The sequence below is a fragment of the Megalobrama amblycephala genome, linkage group LG19 (assembly GCF_018812025.1).
Source record: "Megalobrama amblycephala isolate DHTTF-2021 linkage group LG19, ASM1881202v1, whole genome shotgun sequence".
NCBI lineage: Eukaryota > Metazoa > Chordata > Actinopteri > Cypriniformes > Xenocyprididae > Megalobrama > Megalobrama amblycephala.
In genome coordinates this window covers 13,128,687-13,152,921 of record NC_063062.1, presented here as the reverse complement: position 1 = coordinate 13,152,921, position 24,235 = coordinate 13,128,687, and the positions used below count along the sequence as shown (strand labels likewise).

Here is a 24,235-nt window from a genome sequence, read left to right as displayed (position 1 = left end):
TATATATATATATATATATATATATATATATATATATATATATATACACACACATATATATATATACACACACACATATATATATATATACACACATATATATATATATATATATATACACACATATATATATATATACACACATATATATATACACACATATATATATATATATATACACATTCCAAAAAAGTTGGGACACTGTACAAATTGTGAATAAAAAAGGAATGCAATAATTAGCAAATCTCATAAACTTATATTTTATTCACAATAGAATATAGATAACATCAAATGTTGAAAGTGAGACATTTTGAAATATTGGATCATTTTGGATTTCATGAGAGCTACACATTCCAAAAAAGTTGGGACAGGTAGCAATAAGAGGCCGGAAAAGTTAAATGTACATATAAGCAACAGCTGGAAGACCAATTTGCAACTTATTAGGTCAATTGGCAACATGATTGGGTATAAAAAGAGCCTCTCAGAGTGGCAGTGTCTCTCAGAAGTCAAGATGGGCAGAGGATCACCAATACCCCCAATGCTGCGGCAAAAAATAGTGGAGCAATATCAGAAAGGAGTTTCTCTGAGAAAAATTGCAAAGAGTTTGAAGTTATCATCATCTACAGTGCATAATATCATCCAAAGATTCTGAGAATCTGGAACAATCTCTGTGCGTAAGGGTCAAGGTTGGAAAACCATACTGGATGCCCGTGATCTTCGGGCCCTTAGACAGCACTGCATCACATACAGGAATGCTACTGTAATGGAAATCACAACATGGGCTCAGGAATACTTCCAGAAAACATTGTCGGTGAACACAATCCACCGTGCCATTCGCCGTTGCCGGCTAAAACTCTATAGGTCAAAAAAGAAGCCATTTCTAAACATGATCCAGAAGCGCAGGCGTTTTCTCTGGGCCAAGGCTCATTTAAAATGGACTGTGGCAAAGTGGAAAACTGTTCTGTGGTCAGACGAATCAAAATTTTAAGTTCTTTTTGGAAAACTGGGACGCCATGTCATCCGGACTAAAGAGGACAAGGACAACCCAAGTTGTTATCAGCACTCAGTTCAGAAGCCTGCATCTCTGATGGTATGGGGTTGCATGAGTGCGTGTGGCATGGGCAGCTTACACATCTGGAAAGGCACCATCAATGCTGAAAGGTATATCCAAGTTCTAGAACAACATATGCTGCCATCCAGACGTCGTCTCTTTCAGGGAAGACCTTGCATTTTCCAACAGACCACATACTGCATCAATTACAACATCATGGCTGCGTAAAAGAAGGATCTGGGTACTGAAATGGCCAGATCTTTCACCCATAGAAAACATTTGGCGCATCATAAAGAGGAAGATGCGCCAAAGAAGACAGCTGAGCAACTAGAAGCCTGTATTAGACAAGAATGGGACAACATTCCTATTCCTAAATTTGAGCAACTTGTCTCCTCAGTCCCCAGACGTTTGCAGACTGTTATAAAAAGAAGAGGGAATGCCACACAGTTGTAAACATGGCCTTGTCACAACTTTTTTGAGATGTGTTGATGCCATGAAATTTAAAATCAACATATTTTTCCCTTAAAATGATACATTTTCTCAGTTTAAACATTTGATATGTCATCTATGTTGTATTCTGAATAAAATATTGAAATTTGAAACTTCCACATCATTGCATTCTGTTTTTATTCACAATTTGTACAGTGTCCCAACTTTTTTGGAATCGGGTTTCTATGTATATACATACATACGTTTGTATGTATTTGTGTTTTGTGTGTGTATAATTAATAAATAAATAAATAAATAAATAAATAAATAAATAAATAAATAAATAAATAAATAATTCTGAGTGATGAGGCAAATTAATTGCTGAATCAGAATATTTACTCAGATTTGATCAAATAATTTAATCGATTCACAAAAATGAATTGAACTTACCAACTAAACAGTGTTTTTGCTACTGAAGTTTAAATCATATAAATATTGATTTATTTGTTTGTTTAATTTATAGGATACTTTCCAGCTGCATATTATTTTATGTTGTATGAGCAGTATGTTCTTGTGTAGTCAGCTTGATTAATCTTCTGAACTTTTTGTACAGTCTGATCGTGATGTAGTGATCCAAAGAGGTTGCACAAGGATCTCTGTTAAGAATCATTTTTGTTTGTTACGTGCCTATTTGTTAGTTCATCTGGGATGGGCATAAACCATATCCTCGGGGGGGATCTGTGTTTGTTTGTCATAAATACCTCCACGTCGTTCTGAATCACAGGCGTTTTCTTTACTACTTATTGTTCGTTTGTGTATAATGATACAGTGTAGTTGCCTGAAGCATCACTCTCGCGCTCCTTCTGTTTCTGAGATGCCAGAGAGTGTCTTTGGCCCCCGTCTGGTTGAACCCAGTACTGCTCCTCTCCCATCAAGCTGAGTGTGTGTGAGGTCTCAGTCTACAGGGAGACAAAGGGCATATTTTTCAGTTTGGAGGCCCTGCAGTGGGCTAGAGCTCAGTGGTGCTGCATTGCCTTGTCATTGTCACAGTTGAGAGAGAGAAGGGAACCGGGGGCTGGGGTGGAGAGTAGGGGAGTGGGGGGAAGGGGGGTCACTTCTTGCTTTTTCAGTGCTCCTATGTTTCCCCTAGCTGTGTTCGTGGCACAACATTGCACAATGGGGGCTTTTGTTTGTTGGGGGGTGGAAGCGGAGGCTATTCTGTTTCAATCATTTCTGGAAGTCCTGTGTTTGCGACGTGGTGGGGGCTTAATGCTTTCCTGTGGCTGTCTGTTGTTCCCTCTCTCTCCTTTTATTCAGTCTTTCTCTCTTTTTAGCCTCTCTCCATCTCTCTTGCTTCATCTCCCTTTCAGTCTTTATGTTGCTTCTCACTTGTCTGCCTCCTCCTTGCCTTAAAGGGATAGATCACCTAAATTAAGATTCTGTCATCATTTACTCAGTCTCATGTTGTTCCAAACCTGTATGAATTTTTTTTATTCTGTGGAGCACAGAATAGTAGGAATATTGAAAGAAATGTGTTCGTCGCTCTACTACAATAAATGGGACCTGGAGATTTCAAACTTCAAAAAGGCCAAAAAAACTCTGTACTGGCTTATTTAACTCTATATTCCAAGACTTCTCAAGTCATACGATAAATTAGTAACAGAATCAGACTAAAGCGCAAAGTATACTTTGGTTTTTACACCAAATGCATAGTATACCATTTGATGTTGATGTGTTCAACACATTCATTAAAAAAAGTTTCATCTTTGTCCATAGTCTGCGCTATTTCTCTCCAGACATTATGAGCAATAAAAATGTGTTCGTACTCGTTTAAACTAGAGTCTCTTAACCCTTTAAGACCGGATGGAGCGACCGCACTCCCATTTGCGTGTCTCTCTTTAAGAGCCAATAAAAACTAAACCCATATAGGTAGCACAAAAATTCTTTTTGCATACAAAACCAGAAACTTTACACGTTCATATGAAGCCTCCCACATGCTCCTGTTGCATTGTTTTCGCCCTCTAATGAGTCTGAGTAATATGCATTTACAACAAAAACAGCACGTAGATTTCACGTGCTCATAACTTCATAAAAAATGCACAGATCATAGACACATCATAGACACAATGGCACATCATCATTTAAAGCATATTCTCATGATTAAAATGAACCCAAAATTAATATAATATATATTGCGTTGATCACAAGATATTACTCATGGAATGATGTAACATACTTGGCTAAAAACATGTCTCTCATCTTTTTGGTATGCAGTGTGTATCCAATATTCCCGGACCCATCCATGTTCGCTTTCCAATGTGGAATAACACAAAATATATATAATTTTAAAGCTTAGAAACTCAGCTTTTTAATGCATCTAATCATTTGAAAAACTCCTAACGAGTGCTGAGAAGTGCCTCTAAACCGGAGTTTACCACCCGTGGGCGCCATCTAGCTGCGAAAAAATGAATAGCACTTTATGCAACTATACTTTATGCTATCACCACAAAATTTGAACCAGATGCAGCTCACATATAGGAGAGCATTACCAAAAAAGAAATGTTCTCCGTTCTTATTGCCTTCCTGAGTTATTCCATGTCAAAATTATATCAGCAGTTTCTCAGCATGAAAATGTAATGTAATGTAATTTATATTTTCTAAAAATGTAAAAAGTGTTGATATCAAATGGTACCTACCTTTTGACTCTCCTTGCTACAGTCTTTACTTTTGTGTATGTCGCTCAGAAAAAAAAAAAAAAACTTCAGGTCTTAAAGGGTTAAAATGCCTCGTACAAATGTGCTTCCGCCTTTCCGTATTCAACTTATGAAAAAAGCTTAACTGACGTTGCGTGAGCTTTTTGAACTGCGAGAGGCCTTACGCTTTCTTCGTAAGTTGAATACGGAAGGCGATCTAGTGGAAGCTAGTTATTTTACTTTATAACATGTTAAATATAGATATTTTGCTTACACAAACGCATCTCTTCAGAAGGCGTTTATTAACACCCCCCCCGGAGCCGTGTGGAGTACGTTTATGATGGATGGATGCACTTTTTTGAGCTTCAAACTGGTGGTTTCTGTGCACTGCCATTATAAAGCTTGGGAGCATCATGGTGATTATTAATATAACTCTGATTGTATTCGTCTTAAGGAAGAAAGTCATATACACCTACGTCTTGAGGGTGAGTAAATCATTTGGTAATTTTTATTTAAAAGTGAACCAATCCTTTAAGACAGTGCACGGATCCAACATACTGCTACACATGCGTTTTCTTTCTCAACCGTTTACATTCACTTAAGACATAACCGACTGTTTACGAGGATATTTACCAAAACAGTATTTTGCTATTTTTGTGTTTAGGCCATTTGACTGTTGAGGCCCATTTGCTTATGCGTACTCTTTTCCGTCTCAGAGCGCGTGCACAGAAAGCCACCTGGGGAACAATGTCTCTTTCGCACAAATTCGCAGCTTAATTTGCTTTTAATAACACTGATTAATATCAGGCACGTCCCGCAGTTTAGCAACAGTAGACTGCATTTTACAACACTCGCTTGATTGGGATGTTAAGTTTAGCTTTTAGGGAGGAAAGAAAGTGTACCGCAATGTGGCAGCGGCGCAATAATGGTTTTGCCTCGATAATCTTGTTTTCATAATCATTGGAAACCAAAATTAAATTCGAAAATCTATTATGTTTATTCGCACAACCCCAGGAGACTGGACATGAGACGAGGAGTGAACTGAAGAGGTGATTTGGCCATCTGCCTTGCTCTGCTTTTCCGCATACAGCTACCCCCCCCCCCACCCCACGATCAGCCACGTGCTTCTAACCCCTTGATTCCTCCTGTCGTGCTCCGAGCACATTTCACCTCTTCCTTACGCAGAGCTCTCGCAAAATCTCCCCCTTAATCTGACTAAGGGCTAATCTGTTTTGGGATGGGGGGGCCAGACGAGGCTTACCAGACTGGCTGACTCGCTCTGTCAAACACCCGCCTTCCCTCCATCCATCCGTCTATCCATCATCCTGCCGGCACTGCCAGACAAGAGACACCTGTCTGCTACAGAGATCAATGCTGCCAGCGGTGGAGGCCTGTCTAAATCATCCAATGATCACCTCTCTCTCTCCCTGTGCATGTCACACTGTAGTTGTTGGTGTATTTGAATGATTTTGGTAAAGAAGAAACTGTATCCTAAATGATATGGTTTGATTTCTGCTGTTTATTAAGTTTGCCTTTCAATTTCCCTTGTGTCTTGTGGTTTATGGCCCCTGTACCAGCTCTGACATGAGAATGAGAGAGAAAGCGAGAGAGAGACAAGTAAACAAACTCTGAAAAGAGGAGGTGAAACAGGAGAATAGAATAATGATGTCACTGTCAGCCAATGAGAAACGCGCACCATAGAGCATTTAAGGGCTGTCAGCTGTCCTGTTCCATCCTCATCACAGTACACACACAGTGACTATGTTTGGAATGGAATACTAACTGCACAATATACACTGCATACTATTAAAAAAATAAATAAGTACAATTCAAATTATGCAATGTTAACCATTTCAAACAAGTACACTCTAAAAAAAATGCTGGGTTAAAAACAACCCAAGTTGGGTCGAAAACGAACAAACCCAGCAATTGGTTGTTTTAACCCAGTGGTTGGGTTAAATGTTTGGCCAGCGCGCTGGGCAGTTTTATTTAACACAACTATTGTTTAAAAATTACTAAATGTCTGGCTTAAAATAAAACCCAAAATAGGTTGGAAATTAAAAATCAGACACATAACAGTAATAATCAAAGGGTGAACATTTATTAACAAGCCATTCAATAAATGTTTATTGTTTAATTATTTAATCATTAAACTTATTAATAAATGTTCATTTATTAAACATATTAATAAATGTTAATTTCCAACATACTTTGGGTTCATTTTAAGCAAGCAATATTCCATTCTCTCATATTCTCCGTTATTTTGATTCAGGCACTATTTTGAAGTTGTTTCTTTCTCATCCGTTTAAACAGTCCCTCTGCATCAGTGTTACAAGTAGATGTGAGAGGAAATGGCCATTGTCAGTGTCAGTACTTATAACATCTGATTTCCCTGCAGAGCACAAGCCCTAAAACTACATGCCTAAATTATGAATTGTACTTTTGCTATTACAATTTGAGAACAATTCAGTTTTAGATATTGAATCTGAAATGTTAAAGCTTGATTTAATAATTTAATGGTGCAAACATTCTCTGTATAAACTGTCCCTTTGAGGAGACGCATATTGACTGATGAGGACTGAACGGTATGTGTTCTGCAGATTTGGTGAGAGGGTTGACACACAGTCTGATTAATACAGACCATAAACACTACCCTTTTTTTCACACTCAGCTGCACATGTGTAACTGCATTGCCTTATTTAGCCGTGAAGTTAATGAGGACAATCTATTACAAGGATCATTGTTTATCACAGTAAAACAGCTGCTTAGTGTAATCAAATCTTTTTAATCCCAACTGTAAGCCTTATGGTGTAGTTCACAGTCCTCCGTAACAACAGGGGGCAATAACAGAGTATTGCAATCACAGCTTCCCTGCTGTTTACGTTGGTTTGTGTGCGGATGAATCTCGCATAATTAATTTCAGCCCATAATCAAAAGAGAAAAAAGAAATTATATTTTGCAAAAAAAAAAAAAAGACAAATGAGTTTTGCATTGTGACTTAAAATTCATGACAATTATTTCTCTTATCCTACTTTTATCACCATAATGCAAAATATTTACATTTTCATTTCTATACTAGTGACAAAATAAAATGTTTATCAAATATAAGCATTCATACATTGCGGTAGTTTAGTACTGCCTTCTAAGCTTTTTAAAAAAAAATTTTTTTTAAATTGTTAATTTCAAAAAATCTTATTGCTTTGTTTTCTACATCCAAAGATAGTTTCTTATTCTCTTCAACTGATTGTCAGGTGAAATATGACCAAGACATAATTTGTCATTCAAATAAGTATAGTCCTTACCAGAGATAACTGTTTGACCTTTTTACACTCATAAGCATTTATGAATATTAGCTCTACCTTTATCTTTGATATTATAGTGTTTGTGTCATGAACACATTTTGGCATAATGAAAGTTGGTGAAATAAGATCGCTGTGTCGGCTTTCAAGTGAAATTGGGCCTGTGGCGTTTTGGCTCTGGGTTTGAACCCATGGTTCTGTGTCCCACTTATCAATAAAGACAGAATCTCATCAGTCCATTTCACATGAAAGCACAGAAAAACAAAGCTCTGAAAGGAAGAGGGGAGGTCGAGCTTGCTCAGCTCACTAAAGCCAGCTGCTGCCTCTGAGGGTGATTGTGCCTCGGGTCTTGTCCCTCTCTGAGAACAAAAACGGGCCACACACACAACCTCTCTGCTCCTCTCCCAAAATAAATAAAGGAGCAGAGGAGTCTGTATATATGTGTGTGTGGTGCCAGATGATGAATAAGTAGCCACCAGTCGCCCTCTTGAAGTCGGGGACGCTGGCCAGAGCAGCAGCAGAGGCACGCACGCTTTGCAACGACCCAAAACTAGACGCGGCAAGGCAGAGGCAAGGAGCACCGCAGACAAATGTAGCAGTCTGTCAGCATGTTTTTCATCAGGAAAAGAAACAGAGACTTCAAAGGATGTTCGTTTAAGTGTTCACACACATTTTGCTTATTTTATTGTAAAGTAAAACTAACAAACAAAAAGTTTTGTTTTAAAAACAAATATGTTTTGTTAAAGGTAGGGTAGGCAGTTTCAGAGAGGTTAGCAATAGCAAGCTAGCTTTGAAACCATAAAATCCCACCCCCTCCCTTCAGGGCGCTCTCCAAACCACACGAACAGCCAAAGCAGAGTCTGCAAAGCCTCACAAGAGATGGCATTAAATTACATAGCACATAACATTACAATAATAATGAATGTAAATAACTTGGAGTGCTAACTTTTACCACCTGACTGCTGCAGATTTGTATGGCATTTATAGTGTTGTCATACAAATGTCATGTGTTGGCATCTCTTAATTATGGTAATTTACGAAATGGCTTGAAAGCAGCATAATCTCGTTTTGGTTCAGGAGGAACTTTTTGGTGTTTGGTGACTGTCTTGTCTACAGCTCTGCATAGCCTCATGAAACACACTGATGACGTGATGTCTGCACGGGGGTATGCAAATACAGGTTGACAGGCAGGTGGGAAATTCTATTCGAACGAAATGCAATGATTGGATAAATACTTTTTGGTCCTAAGACTTCCACAGAAGATATATGTACATATTTTAATATTTAAACCACTTCTATTATTGATTGGTATCAGGATGTGAAGAGAATTTCAACCAATATGACAAAAAGTGTTTATGAAAACATTGTCTACCCTACCTTTAACTGAAATTAAAATAATGCATGCAAAAACAAAGTAGTGCAAGTAGCCAAAAAACTGAAATGGAACTAGAGAACATAGATATATCTGTACCATATTAGGGTTTTTTTTTTTCAATTATTTATTGATGTCAGTCAATATTGGATATATGTAGGCTTATATTGGCTGTTTAAATGTTCATTTTCATTTCCCATATTTTTACATTTAAATTACCTTGGCCGTCATCTAAAACTCACAAAAATTTCAAGTGTAACTTCAGTCATTTTTCAACACGCATTGTATTGTCGGTAGTATGTTTAAATGAACAATATTTACTCGTTCTCTGTGCTTCCTTGACCGAGAAATTCTGGCGGACTTTCGACAGCTCCAGGGCTTTCGTGAAACCTACAGATTATACTTCCACATTTTTGTATCCCGGACAGTTGGATCGACAGAGGGTTATTAACAGAACAGATATTGTAAGGGTAGGCTTATCATTGAAAATTGTATCAAACTATGTCTACTCTTTAAACAGCAAGAAGGAAACACTATGGCAACAGCTTTCTTACCTGTACACGACAGTGTTTTGCTTCGGCAGGTACTGACGGAACAGCAGTTTCTTTCAGTTTTTCCCTTCCGTTTGGCCAAAAACACAGTGTTCGTGGTCATCCAGTTTGAAATGTTGAATACAAACACAGAGGTTTTTCAGATTTTCCATTGTGACACCATGAAAAGTTGACACCATTATGACAAAGTTTGCTAAGAAGTATTTCCTACTAAAGCAAGTGGGTATTTGACTCTGGTAAGTGTATCCATAGTACTGGTGGGAGTGGCTTTGGATGGCAACATGCTCAGTGCATTATAGGTGTTGAAGTTTTCCTACCTATTTGGCAAAAATGAAGACAACAGCCTTTTTTGTCTATTTTCTCTAGTCAGGTATCACCAATTTAAATTTTTTTCACCTTTCTACTGTATATAGGTTTTATTGAAATCTCATTTTACCAGCGGTGAAGTACCCCTTTATTATTTAAACACACTATTAAATGTCTTTATCAAATCTCAAAATGAATATCCGTTTTTCATACTATAGTTTATAAAATGCGACAAGTTCTCTTGATTTTAGTTTTTGTTTTATGTTAAATTTATTTAGACAAAAATAGTATAGATACTATATATTTTAATAATATCAGCCAATTATTGGTTATTGGCTATTATCATTCATTAAAAACAAAACTGAAATGTAAAGCAAATTTTGAAAGGAATATTAAAATAAAAACAAATTTGAAAATGCAAAACAATAATAATCTAATAAAATCTGGCCTTTGGTCTTTCTTAACATTTAACAAATCTCTCCCCTTTTGATTTTGACTCTTATTCATATTCCCCCATGCTTGTGCACATTACATGCTTTCTGACATCCACAAACCGTTTAACGCAATTTGGAGATTTGCTATCCACCATCTGTCAGATTAGCAGGTTGCTAATGACCTTGTCAGTTTTTGAGGGTAAAGCTGCTGCATCATTTAATCTAGGTTCAAGGAAGAGCCTAGTATACGACTGCCGCCAACATCCGCTTTAAAAGTCGGCCAAATATTTATGCGCTAAACGCTGGATTACTGTCTCCTTCAAGTAAACATAAAATGTAGATGTGGCATTTTGACTCCAGATGTTGTGCTAGAAAAGTGTGTGTGTTTGCCCTGCTAGGATGAAGAGTGTGCCAGCGGTGTTGAAGTTGTTCTGCAAAGCTATTGATGACTGTCTGCAGAAACAAGACTTGACAGAAGCATTCCGTTGAACTCAAAGACTCCTGATTGAGCCTGAGAGAAGACAAGACTCTTGCTGTGCACATGAGAGAGTGTGTGTGCGTGCCTTTTAAAAGAATAATTCACTCAATAATAAAAATCTTGCCATTTATTCACCCCTCATGCCGTTACAAACCTGAAAGACTTGCTTTTGTCCGTAGAACACAAAATCAGAAGTGTATTAGAATGTTCACGCTGCTCTTTTCCATACAATGAAAGTGAATAATGAATAAATGGATGTTTACACATCCTCACAGGTGATTCCGCATTTTGCACTGTAATGTTTACGCACACCCGTAGCAGGTATTTTAGTGTGAATAAGTTGTGTGTGTGTGTTTCTGTATGAGAGTGTGTTGATTTGTGAAGTGAGTCTGTGGCTCCGGGACAGCAGTGGGGTATTTTCTAACCCCCCATCAGCCAGGCAGCGAGCAGGCGCAGGGCTGCCAGGAAACACAGCACATTTAATGAAGCAAATCTGGGAAGTCAAGTATTTTTAGCAAACTCTTGCGCTGAGAGGAAACACCTCCAAAAGCAGTGGAAAACCAAAATAAAACTTCTCGCCTCCCCCTCTTTCTGAATCAGCCAGACTGTGGTGGCCCATGTCTGTTCGATTTTCGAGAACTGCCTGGTTTGTAGGAGCCTAGCGTGACACTGGCACTGAACACTGTCTGGGTGTGTGTTTGTATAAAACTTCATAGACTAGAGTTGTACTTAAAGAAAGAGAGATTGGCTGTCTGGGTAAGTCCAAAGAGTATTTTATTTTTTATTTTGATATTTTATATCATTATGTTTTGTTTTTAAATTATTTATTACTTAAATATATATTATTTATACATTTGTATTTTTTTTATTTAGATCTAACATGAAATAAATGTTTATTTTGATCATCTTAAAATTGTAACTTTTCACTCCTTGTTATAGTTATTCAGCGCAGTGCCATGGCAGGAATGAAAACAAGGCTGTGAGGGATGGACTTACCGTGTTTTCAATGGCATCCACTGTAAAAAGCTGTATAAAGCTCCTAGATCACTTATAATTTTCCACAGCTCGTGTTGTCTGGAGTTTTTTGTCTGCTGAAATTTCTTGGAAAGATATTTTTGCAGTGTTTCATTGGCAGGAACGATCCAAAAACACATTAAATAACAGTAGAACCCACTGAAGAGATGTTTGTCTATCCCTCACAGCCTCGCTTTCATTCCCGTTAAATATCAATGATGGCACTGCTGTGAATAAGGTCGATGTAGATGATATAATTTTTTTATGATTTAAAAAAAAAAAAATTGTCTCAGACTTCAGATTTTGGCCCTGTTGTATAGTCTTGTTAAATCCTTTGTGTTGTTGCCCATGTTGTGTTTAAAGGTGCAGTAAGCGATTTCTGGTAAACGCTGTTGATATTTGAAATAACCAAAACAAACACGCCCCTACCCAAAAGGATCACACCCCTATCTTGATGCCTCCGCCCCCACATTCACATACACGCTGTGCAACGTAGACATTGATTATGGTGGGAATCTGCGATAACTGAAAGCTGTGATTAATTCAGGTTGAATGTCTAATTGTTATCTAGCTCCTCTACTCCTTCATTGGCATAGTCATCCCTTCCATCCCAAAAAAACAAACACAGATTTCATGAACAGCTCCCTACGTAACACGATAGTCCAAGTAACTAATATATTACAAATGTGACATGATTAAAGGTGGGGTAAGCCATATTTCAAGAACACTCTTTCGAAGTTAGTCAGACCAACACCAACAACAAACTTGTAGCCAATCAGCATTAGGGGGCATATGACGATCGAGGAGACAGAACGAGCAAAAGGGAGATTTGAAGAAAGACTGCAGAAAGAGAGATATGAGACAAAACAAAAGAGCTCAAAAGAATATCACTGGAATGAAGGTTTATGACTGGGCAAGTGCTTTAGAACACACATTAATATTAGAAAAGCTTTCCAGCACTGGAGAGAGCTAAGCGGGAAGGCCTGAAAACAGACGTTTGATTCTGCTTCACACGTGAGTAATAATGTCTGAAGCTGCTTTTTTCGTGAAGCATTATTTTGTTGCATGTCAGCTGTTATAAACAGACATCCACTCCAGCATTGCGTGAGTAACAGAGGCCAGCTAGTGAGAGTTGTGCAGGTAAACCACTGCGCACTGATGACTGCTAGAGAATGCAGTGTCATTGTTAGCGCACTTGCCTTGCCTGCCAGCAGCGATCGGGGTTCGAGACCGACTCGGAGCAGGGTGGTTTGGATTGGAGGGTGCGTTTTGGAGGCAGAGCAATGAAGAGAGGGGTGGGTTTGTTTGGGATGATTTTAGAGATGTTCCGATACCCCTTTTCCATTCCCGATACCGATTCCGATACCTGAGCTCAGGGTATCGGCCGATACCGAGTACCGATCCGATACCTGGGTGTGTATCTGTATATATATATATACTACTAGCCCTGTATGAATTGATAGAATTATTTATGGTGTGCTTCAGACTTATCCCTTAATAAAACAAGAACAAAAACATACAGTGAACTAGAGTATTTTTATTATCTGACGACATACATTTGTCAGTTATATTATTTATTTATTTTAAGTGAAAAAGAACTTCAAATGCAGCCACAAATCTAACACTGTAAACTGAAAAAAGTGTATTAGTTTTACAATATAACTATAAAAACAGTGCAACAAATAAATCTAGGAATATAATTATATAAGAAAATAATCTCTTTAAAACTTGAAGTCCAGAAACAATTTTGTTAAATAAAAATCTCACATTTTCGACGACTGACAGCAGCTGGTCATCCAGAACAATAAACCCAACAATTTTGTCGGTCATCTTTATTTGTCTTTTGAAAGCTTTTCTCTTTGTTTGAATGAAGCTGGCACGCCTCATCCTTCTCCATCTTAAGCGCGTCAAACGCCCGAATCGCTCAATTCGCACCGCGTCATTCACGCGAATCTCGCCGCAGGAAGTCAATTCGCGTCTTTGCATTGACTTAACATGTAAATCACTTGCGCTTATCGCTTCATTCGCGTCTGGTGTGAACGCAGCATTAGCCTTTATGTAACCATTGTGTTGCACGGGGTGACGCGTCTTCAAATGCTTTATTAAGTTATTTGTGTTAAAGTTGCCAATACTTGTGCCACTCGAAATTGCAGCATTGCATATGAGACATGTCGCCGTTTTACTGGTCTGAAATACTGCCAAACAGCAGACATACTGCTAGCGCGTTTTCACTTCTCCGCTGCTCTAAACAGTGGTTGCTTGTGGCAACACAGCACAACTTCCTGTGTTTGCATTCTGAGCCGCGAAGAAGAATTGATTTCCGATTTGCTGCGTTAAGCAAAGATAGCGGGTACAACTAGGTATTGTTTAAGAAAATGGTATCGGATCGGTACGTGAGTTTAAATACTCGCCGATACCGATGCCAGAAATTTTTGTGGTATCGGTGGTATTTCCGATACTAGTATCGGAATCGGAACAACCCTAGATGATTTCAAATATCAACAATGTCCAACAGCATTTTTGAAATCTCGCTTACCCCACATTTAAGGGGTTATAGCGATCACTAAATGGGGAACCAAAAAACCCTCCCCATATATTAGGAGTATGTTATCCCATCTTTTAGACACACTTTGGGAGCTGATGCTTGAAAAGAGCGGTGGAGGAGGTTTAGACGTTCCAGGGGAAGATGACGCACAAGTATATTCAAGCAAAACATAGCATATCAAAACCAATGTTACTCATGTATTGAGAAGAAATAAAGCAACCTCAGCATCCATTTTAAGGCCTCCCCACTCCTTAAGCTCATCTTGTGCGCTGAGCTCTCTTTCCTCCAACATCAGTGGACATGCCCCTAACTGCTGATTCGCTACAAGTGTTGTGTTTTGGTGCTCTGTCTGATCCACTTTTCAACAGTGTTTATCAAAAGTCGCTTACTGCACCTTTAAGTAGTCAGTCATGGTGAGAATGAAAGTTTTGCTTTGTCATAAGGGGTAGGCCTTTTCCGTAACAAATTTTCATTCAATTTTGTGACTATGCATTTTATCCCATATATGGAGTTCCTTTCTTCAAAATTTGGGTATATGTATGTTTTACAACACTGCGTCATTTTTCTATAGATGATCAAGTGTAAGCTAGATGGTGGGAGAGAGAATGTTGGGATTGCCAATACAGACGAATTAATGACTCACACATTTCTTCAAACCCAGTTTCTTTTGTAGAAACAGATGGCCCCAAACTCCAGTAACCTGTTTGGAGAGGCATGTGTGCGTCTATTGGTTTTACCCGCCTAGGTCATGAGCATTGTGGGATTGAGTGGAGGAAACATCCACCTCTCTATGTGTACTGTTGTGGTTATGCAGAGTGTCTAGAATGATCCCAAGTGGGATTGTGTTTCCGGATAAGGATGTGGCTTGATGGAGCCAGGGGTCCAACCGCAGGTCTGCTTAGGGTCCCGTGGCAGCGGAGAGTAAGGTTAACAGTCTGCTTCTCAGAGCACTGTCAGTGGTAACCCGAGAGTGCTTGAGTGCACATGCTTATTCACACGTAAGCACTCAATGGGTCTCGCACATACATGTGTGCAATCATACTCGATATATTGGACATTGCTCTCGCATTTATGCATGCCTTTGGAAGGAGTCTGTTTATATTTATGGTAATACTTTAGTTTAGGGTCCAATCCTCACTATTAACTAGTTGCTTATGAGCATGCATATTACTAGGATATCGGCTGTTTATTAGTACTTATAAAGCACATATTAATGCCTTATTCTGCATGACCGTATTCTACATCCCAATACCTAAACTTAACAACTACCTTACTAACTATTAATAAGCACAATTAGGAATTTACTGAGGCAAAAGTCGTAGTTAATAGTTAGTTAATAGTGAGAATTGGACCCTAATCTAAAGTGTGACCCTATTTTTAAAGTATTCAGTTATGTTAAAATGATCTCTAAATGTCTAATTTTTGATAAATCTGATAGTTCCTGTGATCTATCATCTAATGCTAAATCTTTCATAACAGAACAGAAGCTTCTTTTAAAAACAAAATAATATTAACAATGAGTCGGTTATATTACTTTTGGTATAAAGTAAAATAAAAGTCCAAAACAAAAGTAAAAACTATATTTAGCTGCTTTGTCAAAGTTGAACACACAATCTTTTCCACTTGTTTTTGTTTTAAATATTAATTATAATGAATTATTATAATAATAATGATTGTTCATTATAATTAAATATAATTGTTTAAAACTAACATAAAATAAATGTAAATAGTCCAAAACAAAAGTAAAAACATAACTAAAAAAAATGAAAATATAATCTTTTCCACTTCTTTTTTTAAAACATTATTTATATTTATTATTTAATTATAATTAATAAATATTATAATTGGTTGTACTTAACATATAAACATACCATAAATATTTGTGGTAGAAAATAGTGATTTTCTCCTAAATATATATTTTTAGATGTCGTTATTCATTATGATATATGTTTGTATATTTGTCCAAATCATAAAAACACTAGTCACTTTTGTTCGATGTTTAGTCTTCGATAACATTTCATCAAACAAGCACAGCTTAGCTGTTGGCTGGCTGGAAAAAGTGCATATGTAATTACCATGGTTACAGCACCCCCTCACTCTCCCCACACCAGGGAGGACTTGTTTACCACTTTTCTACTTCAGTCAATGACATGCCAATCATTGTGGACCTCCCCCTCTGGTCTCCAATTGGTCTAACTGTTCACCTCCTAGACCCGCCCCTTCAGGACTTACTATCAAAACACAAAATGAGGTAGTATGCTGTGCAAGTGCAAACATCAGGCTTTTTATAGTTATTAGTTATAACAACTGATGCATATTGTTAGGACTGTTATTATATTATATTATATTATATTATATTATATTATATTATATTCAGGGAAATACTGTTATACTGTTTTTCATCCAAATCATTTTAAGTATTCTGTCAAATCTTTTCATTTACTCACCCTAATGCTGTTCTAAATTCATAAAACAAAAATGAAGACAAAAATAAAGATACTTTTAATTTTCTCATCATTTTTGTCCATTCATCCATGAAAGTTATGTAATTAATGTGTAAAAAAGTACTTAGAATGTAAAAGTAATCTATATAAATGAGGGTGAGTAAATGATGCATGATTTATTTTAATCTCAGTCTAGATCTGGATATTGGAATGAACAGTTGCAGACTAGGCACCTCAGTTTGTGTAAACATCCCTGTACTTGTTAACACATCCATATGCAACTTGCATGATTTGAAAATTACTGTTAATAATGATGCAAGCCTGTGATTCTTTTATTGCAAAAAGTGTGACGTGCATGAATCCCAGACACGTTTGTTGCCTCAGTAAGGGCATCTGTCTGCGTTATTGTGCTCTCCCTCAGTGGATTTGTTTTGCACCATAGAGGGGACTTTCGGCAGTCTGCCTGCACTGGGGCCTCTCACTAGGTCACGTTATCCCAAATCTAAGAATACAAACATATCTCAGCCATCCATGCCTATGTGTACCTCGACTCTGCAGCAGCAACAGAAGCGAGATCTTCCTCCAGATGCATGTATTTGTCATTTAGGCATACAGTTCGGCATGTTGTGGAATTCAAGAGGGGTTAGCCTTTTTTTTTCTCCCCTCATGCGCATGTGCTATAGCACCGTGACGCCCAAGCATTTTTTTTCCAGCTTCAGCGAACACTATTGAAGCACATTACATTGTGAGCCAAGAAGCACATGATGCATTAATAAAAAAAAAAAAATGCCTGCCATTGTTAAAACAAAACAATAAATTGTGTCTGCACCAATGAAGCAATCATAAAATTCAAGCAAAATACCTCACATTGATTTTTTTTTTTTTTTTTTTATTCCATCAGTGTCCTGAAATGTGTTTTTGTGGCTGGTGCCGAGCCCAAGAGGATTAACATTCTGCTCTGAGATTACCCGTTTTAACATTCTAGTTATTCTTCACATAGCCCACTGAGTTAAGACCCTAAGACAGAACGGCATCCAAGTGTGTCAGTGGTTTCGTCCAGGGATAATAACACTGTTTTTACCACATTCCTCTTAAACGATTGCGTCAATCCAGAAGATTTTGCATTTAACCTTTTATATAATCAGCTCCTATGTCATTTCAATTGCTCCTTTGGAAGTCATTGTAGCAGTTTGTAGCACCGCAGCGGCAGTGTATATGTGGTCTGACCGTTCGGCTTTCCGAGACGGAGAGGAGAAGGGAGGGCTGGTCAGCTCACTGCAGAGCTGGTCAGCAAGCGGTTGTCTCCCTCATGACTGCTCAAAGGAGCAGACAGGGTCAGTCACATCAGGACCGTCACGCCACAAGGCCATGCACAAGTAAACAGGCCAGATCATGTGTAACCTTTACATTTAGCGAGTTGTTTCTGTTGTATTAAATGCATTTGTTTTTTGATCCACTGTCAACTTCCTTGTTAGGTAATGCAACGTTCTTGTGAAGTAGTAGAAACCCACCATGCCTGGCATAGCAGAGTGTTGAGTTTAGTAGTGTGGAAATAGGTGCGGTACTCACACCAACTATAAATAAAAGACCATATCTTTGGTTTACCACAGGAAAATGAAGTAATATACTGATTGTGATGCTGCATTTTTGTTTTTCTCATTTGTTCTTCAGTCAGCCCTAATAGTCTTCCTGTCCTGCAGAAGGCATGCGTGTCTGAAATATTTCCTCACTGAGGAATCACTGTAGGTGTGGGATGGAAGAGCAGTTTGCTTGGGGTGCCCCCTTTTGGTGGCTTTCCAAATAATGAATAACTTCCTGCTTCCACTCACTACAATTGTGTATGTAAAAGGATTAGAGAGCACTAGCGAGCCAGGAATGCTTATGTTTAGGCTTTTTAGCTTGAGCGTAATTCAATTCTCAGGTAGTTAGAGGACCATGAGATATTTAAGGAGACGTGATTGAGTTGGTTAGGGTTGGAATTAGAGCTGGAAAGTGTGCTGCTATTAATAGTCTATAAAAGGGCCATGTGGCTATTTAAGGAAATGCAGTTCTCATTTACAGATCCACGCTATTCTTGTTTTTTGATTAGTATAATAGAATATTGTTAATACTAGATTTATAGGATTGTGGTTTAAAACTTGAGCAGTTTTTCACATTATCTTGTGCTCTTTTTTTTTGTTGTTGTTGTTTCAGTAAACACAGATAAATGTGCACTTCAATGAGATGATACCATCTAACTGGCATATGGACACATGCAAAGTTTTTGACTTTCACGCAAAGTTATGAAATGTAGGGACATCTTTTCTTCTGTATTGTGACATACGTTTGAGTAACAGATTATAGAGGGAAAAAAGTAGGGCGGGGTTTTGGTCCCTTGCATCGATTGTTGATTAGATTTTTGAGATGTGAGCATTGCTTATATGGATGATTAAGATCTATATAAGATCATAATAAGATCTATAACATGCATTTACAAAATAGGCAAGTTTTTAGTCACATTTACAACCATTTCAGTCACAGTCTGGAGCCCATTATCCTGAATGGCCCCACCCACCATGGAATCTTATTGGTTCACAATTTTGCTTTTCATAACTGCCTATTAAACATAAAAAAAATCTTCTGTTATCTGTGGTTGCGTCATGCAGTGCAGCAGTTTTGTGAATAAACGCATTACTTGTGAACTTCAGATACAGGCTAAATAATTATTTTTACCGTTTTGTATGCGGCGAATGGCTGTTTTGAAAGGTTTTCACAATTGATTGTTGTTTTTCTCTCACTGAACTTAGGAATTAAACTAAGGAATGTACTAGTAATTTCTGTAGGGTGGCTTATGATGTGGCAGAATGTGCTGAAGAATGCTAAGCATCTCAACTGGCAGGAGTAGGAAAAGTGTCTCCACCCAGGCCAATTAAGTCCTTACTGATGTTTGTTTCACTGTGGAGAGTCAAGAGTGTGTAAAATCACGTCCCACTGCTGTGGGATCTCTTCATTGTAACTCTTTTCATATGTAAGCCAATAGACAACTAAGCAAACATACACTGTGATGGTAATGAGGACAGATGCGGTATGATTAGCATGTCTCGGAGAGATTTTTGTTTAAGTAAAAATACAAACAAAAAAGTAAGAGTCCTTGCTGTGTTGGGAATGATGAAGGTCGTGCAGAGGGGACAAACTTTTTCGCGGGTGAAATACAGTTTTTTCAATAGGAATCTGTAGGGCTGTAACGATATGCGATATGAAACCGAAATCGCGATACGCAGGTCCACGAACCTGTATCGCGATGTGAGAAGGCAGAATCGCGACACACCCCTTCCAACTCCCAGAGTTATCCTTCCTGTCCAGATCCAATGCTACCACATTTTTAAATTACTATACGTATTAGGGGTGTAACGATTTATCGTAGATGGTGTGTCTCAATCAGCTCTCAGTTCAGTAAGTGTTTCGGGCACACATTGAATCTTGCAAGCAGGTTTAAACCTTTCTCATGTCAGTCTCTTGCATGGTCGCGTGAGAAAGTCGTGGCTTTCTTTCACCGCAGTGCACAGCAACAGCTGTGCTCACAGAAAAGCAAAAGACGCTTGCGATGCTTTGCTTTAAGTTAGAGGCCGTTCACATATTGCGTCTTTTCCGCGTGCAAGTCAGTTATTATTTTCAAATGTAGCCGGGCGGCAGGCGCGCTCATAATGGGATCAACGCGGTCGCGACGCGCATGCAATTCTCAACTTCTCAGAATGCCGCAAGCGCACCGCAGGTCGTGTGACAAGAATCAACCGATCAGCTATGGCCTTTCCGTAACAAAACATCAAAAGCTCAACCGAACAGCTGATCATAGCTGTACATGGTGGTTTTTATATCTTATCTCCATCAATATATCTCGTAGTAAAACTAATGCAAGGGCTATAATTTATCCTTTGCAGAAACATCCTGATCCTCTTGGAGAGCTCAGTTCATGGTTGCATAGCAACGACCGACGCCACAGGAGCGCAAGCGCTTTGGAAAGAAGGAGAAGCGGTGCGGCCGCGCCTTCCACGCGTTTTTAGACGCGATATGTGAACGGCCCCTATTCATAATTCTAAGTTCATGTTAAATTTAACATTTTTTTTCAGTGACAGACAGCCCTATTCAACTGTTAATTTGAATACAGAAGGTTTTTATTACAATTTTATATTTATTTATTTTATTGAAATGTGATCTTGTATGTACAACAAGGAAAATTATTGAAATTTGTTCATGTTTTTTTTAATAAATCTTGTTTGAATTTCAGTTTCATTTTGTTCAAAATATCGTGATACGTATCGTATCGTGAACTTTGTATCGAGATACGTACCGTATCGTGACCTGAGCGTATCGTTACACCCCTAGTGAATCTGTAATTTCGCATGAGGCCGAAAGTTTACAAGCTAGTCAGGCAAATTTGCAGCGTTGACCAACAGAAGAGTGACTTGTGTGAGCTGTGCTTCATGCATCGCTATAGACCAATTTGGTGTTTGCAAACAGCGATGACGTTTTTTGTGGGCGGAGCCTAGCTGGTTGCAGAAAATGACAGTTGAGCAGTAGAAGTCTATGGAAGCCACGAAATAAAAGAATAAAAAAAGTTAATTTCGAGTTTATATCTCACAATTCTGACTTTTATTTCTCGCAAATCTGAGTTTACATCTCACATTTCTTACAAAGAAAAACAGAATTGTCAGATATACTCGTTATTCTGTCTTTTCTGAATTGCAATTCCGCAACTGCAAATCCTGCAATTCTGACTTTTTCCCCCTCAGAATTGTGAAATAAACTCACAATTGCGAGTTATAAAGTCCAAACTGGGAGTAATAAACACGCAAATGCAAGAAAAAAAAGTCAGAATTGTGAAATAAAAATTATGTTTAAAAGTTATCTATGTAAAATACTATAGGTTTAAATTATTTAAATTATAATTATTTCATGATGTAACTGCTATGTATGTATGTCCTCTGAACTGCATATGTGAATATTATGTACACTTACTGTTTACATCAAATTCCTGCTTTAATAGTAGACTAATCCTTACAGATGTCATCAGTCCAGTCTGTGAAACGTCTCTGTTTATCTTCAAAGGACGTTTTTAATGATGGTTTTCTTTAAAAATGAAGACTATATTTTTTGCATTCCGATTCCAACATCCAGAGGCACAACAAAACATTTTTCTCTTTTTCTGTGGATTTTGCACATTTTCCTTCAATTGCTACCACTATTATTCTGCAACCAGTATGCGCGCGCAGCTGCAAGTGACGTAATTGTGACGTCTGCTCCAAAGTGGTCTATACTGTTGACAATAGACAATTGACCTTTTTTGTCCATGAAATTTCACCAAAATATTGCTAATATGGCTGCAACTTTACTTCCAGTCTTGCACCATAGCTGTACCTCTAGGAGAAAATGCAGTGGTGGATTTCTAGCAGAGTAGTCGGCATGCATTAAGCATCAGGTGGTCCTCATCGAGGACCCACCTTTCCTCTTGACCCACACGCACTTCTCATGAGCTTGGACATAGGCTAGCCAGTAGGGCTAGGACGTTGATGATTTGAGGGGATGTGTAAACTCCTTCCTCTGAAATCCTGCTCATACCAACTAAATGTGTGTCATGAGCCATATTAATTTCACAAATAAACAAAACTGTTATGATTCCCCGGTAATGTTGTACTGCATGATGTGAGATCATAAATAAAAGGGGAAAATCCCATGTAGACGTTTCTTTGGCTGTGCCCTCTGAGCTGCTAGGCGGAGCGCCAGGAGTCTGTTGCCGGGCGACCAGAAGTGCTGTGCCATGTGGCTTAGTTGCCTCCTCATGTTGAGATGATGGCGCTGGCTGCCTAGTTAGTGCTTGGAGTCCCACCTCGGGTGGCAACCCACCCAGGCAGACCTTTCAAGGGTATCTGCACATATGCTTTTCCTAGACCTGCTGTCAGAATCCTGGATTAGAGTTCCCATTTCATTTGGTGAGCAGGTTTTTTTTTTTTTTAAGTTTACAATATATGAATGTACCTCTGAAGGGAACTGACTGTCTGATGTTTGATGACATTTTCTTTTTCTTTGCATCTTGCCTCCATTTAATGCATAATAAAGTTTATAATGTTTACAAATGCAGCGCTGCTTTGTGTACAGGGGTAACCGCTGTATTTCTGCTTTCTGCTGTATTAAGCAGCCCATCCTGAGAGTGAATTTGCATTTTCATTCAGTGTTTGATCAGACCATTGTGAAAAAAATGTAGAATTAAATAATATTATTAAATAAAATGTATAATTATTTATAATTTTGACTCATCCCTTTTCTTAAAAAATGGCTAAAATGTGAGGTTTATCATTTTGTCACAAATTTGAGCTGTCAAGTTGTTTACATCATTTCACTGTGATTTTGTTTTAGAGGTTACCATAGACATTGGAATTGTTTTAAACCCACGTTGCTACCTGTAGTTTTTTTTCTAATATCAGAATTTTTAATTTTTTCGTAAACTATTTCTACTGCTGATTCCAATATATTTTTTTGTATTATTAAATGCAATATATCTAAAAATATCTCCTTTTTTATATACCTGTCCTGAGTTTGCGGTTATGAGTACCTAACATTGTTCATCTATTTTGGATGATCTTTACCTGGCAGAACAATATAACGCGCTAAACATTCCCACTTGAATATAATAAAGACTTAGGGCTCTTTTTTTTTTTTTTTGGCCATTAAGCAACCCAGATCACCTTAGCAATGCCCTAGCAACCACCTAGCAACTATCCACAAACCGTAGCAATTGTTATTTGGCTGTTGATCGGAGACAAACTATCAGCTCTTCTCTCCTCTTGTACTTTTTCCCACCCTTTCCCTCTCTGTCTTATATTACAAACAGTCTCCTATTGCTTGCTCAACACAAGTGATTCCATTGGAATGCTTATTGATCCCACATATGTCAACAGTATGCTAGGATCCCTTGACTCTCCTTAGCAAACAAGTGTGGACAATATGGCTTGTTATTGAAAACTTAATTTAAACCACGCTCCTATTTTTCATCCTTTTTTTGCACTGCATAAAAGTGACTTTCTCACGCATTTAACAGAAGCTGGTCTCTCATGGAAGTAGGCATATGGAGCATTTGGGGTTACATCATGATGTCGGTAACCTTTCCACAATGGAACTGATTTGTTTGTCAAGAACTGATTACAGAGAGCCTCCAAACAGACCCTTTTGTTTGTATGAAACTACAGTTCAAAGGCATTGTTTGAAAGGACAACGAACATGTTAAGACTAAATGTAGACAAAATTACAAGGATTTCAATAAAAAAAAATTGTTTATGCCGTGTACAATACCTCTGAATATCAATCAATCAGTCTTGTTTTACTTTCCCAGGCATAATGCATTGCTGTGTGTTGCATGTGTTAGTACAGTGGAAAGAATTATTATGCTGTCCGTCACAAGGACATTTACATTTTAGACACAATATTGGAAATTCGTCAGTCTATTTTTGTTCAGCATAATAGTTCAAAACAATAATTATAATTTTTTTAAAAATCAACCGTTGCATCTCTCAACAACACACATAAGTTACATTTCATTCCAGAATGAATCAGTTCCAATATAATTGGCTGGGTGAGTGATTCACTGA

At 38.0% G+C, this 24,235-nt stretch overlaps 2 protein-coding genes across 5 annotated transcripts in view; one reads left to right on the top strand and one right to left on the bottom strand.

Annotated features, from left to right (window-relative positions):
- Nucleotides 1-24,235, top strand: part of igf1ra (insulin-like growth factor 1a receptor) — a 128,941-nt gene that overhangs the window by 69,192 nt on the left and 35,514 nt on the right. The gene's annotated exons all lie outside the window — the stretch shown is intronic.
- Nucleotides 1,787-24,235, bottom strand: part of pgpep1l (pyroglutamyl-peptidase I like) — a 60,048-nt gene continuing 37,599 nt past the window's right edge. For all 3 annotated transcript variants that reach the window (XM_048167787.1, XM_048167788.1, XM_048167790.1), the window contains one exon: nucleotides 1,787-2,439. In XM_048167787.1, coding sequence (XP_048023744.1) covers nucleotides 2,281-2,439 — 159 coding nt within the window. In that variant the 3' untranslated portion in view covers nucleotides 1,787-2,280. The remainder of the gene's footprint in view (nucleotides 2,440-24,235) is intronic.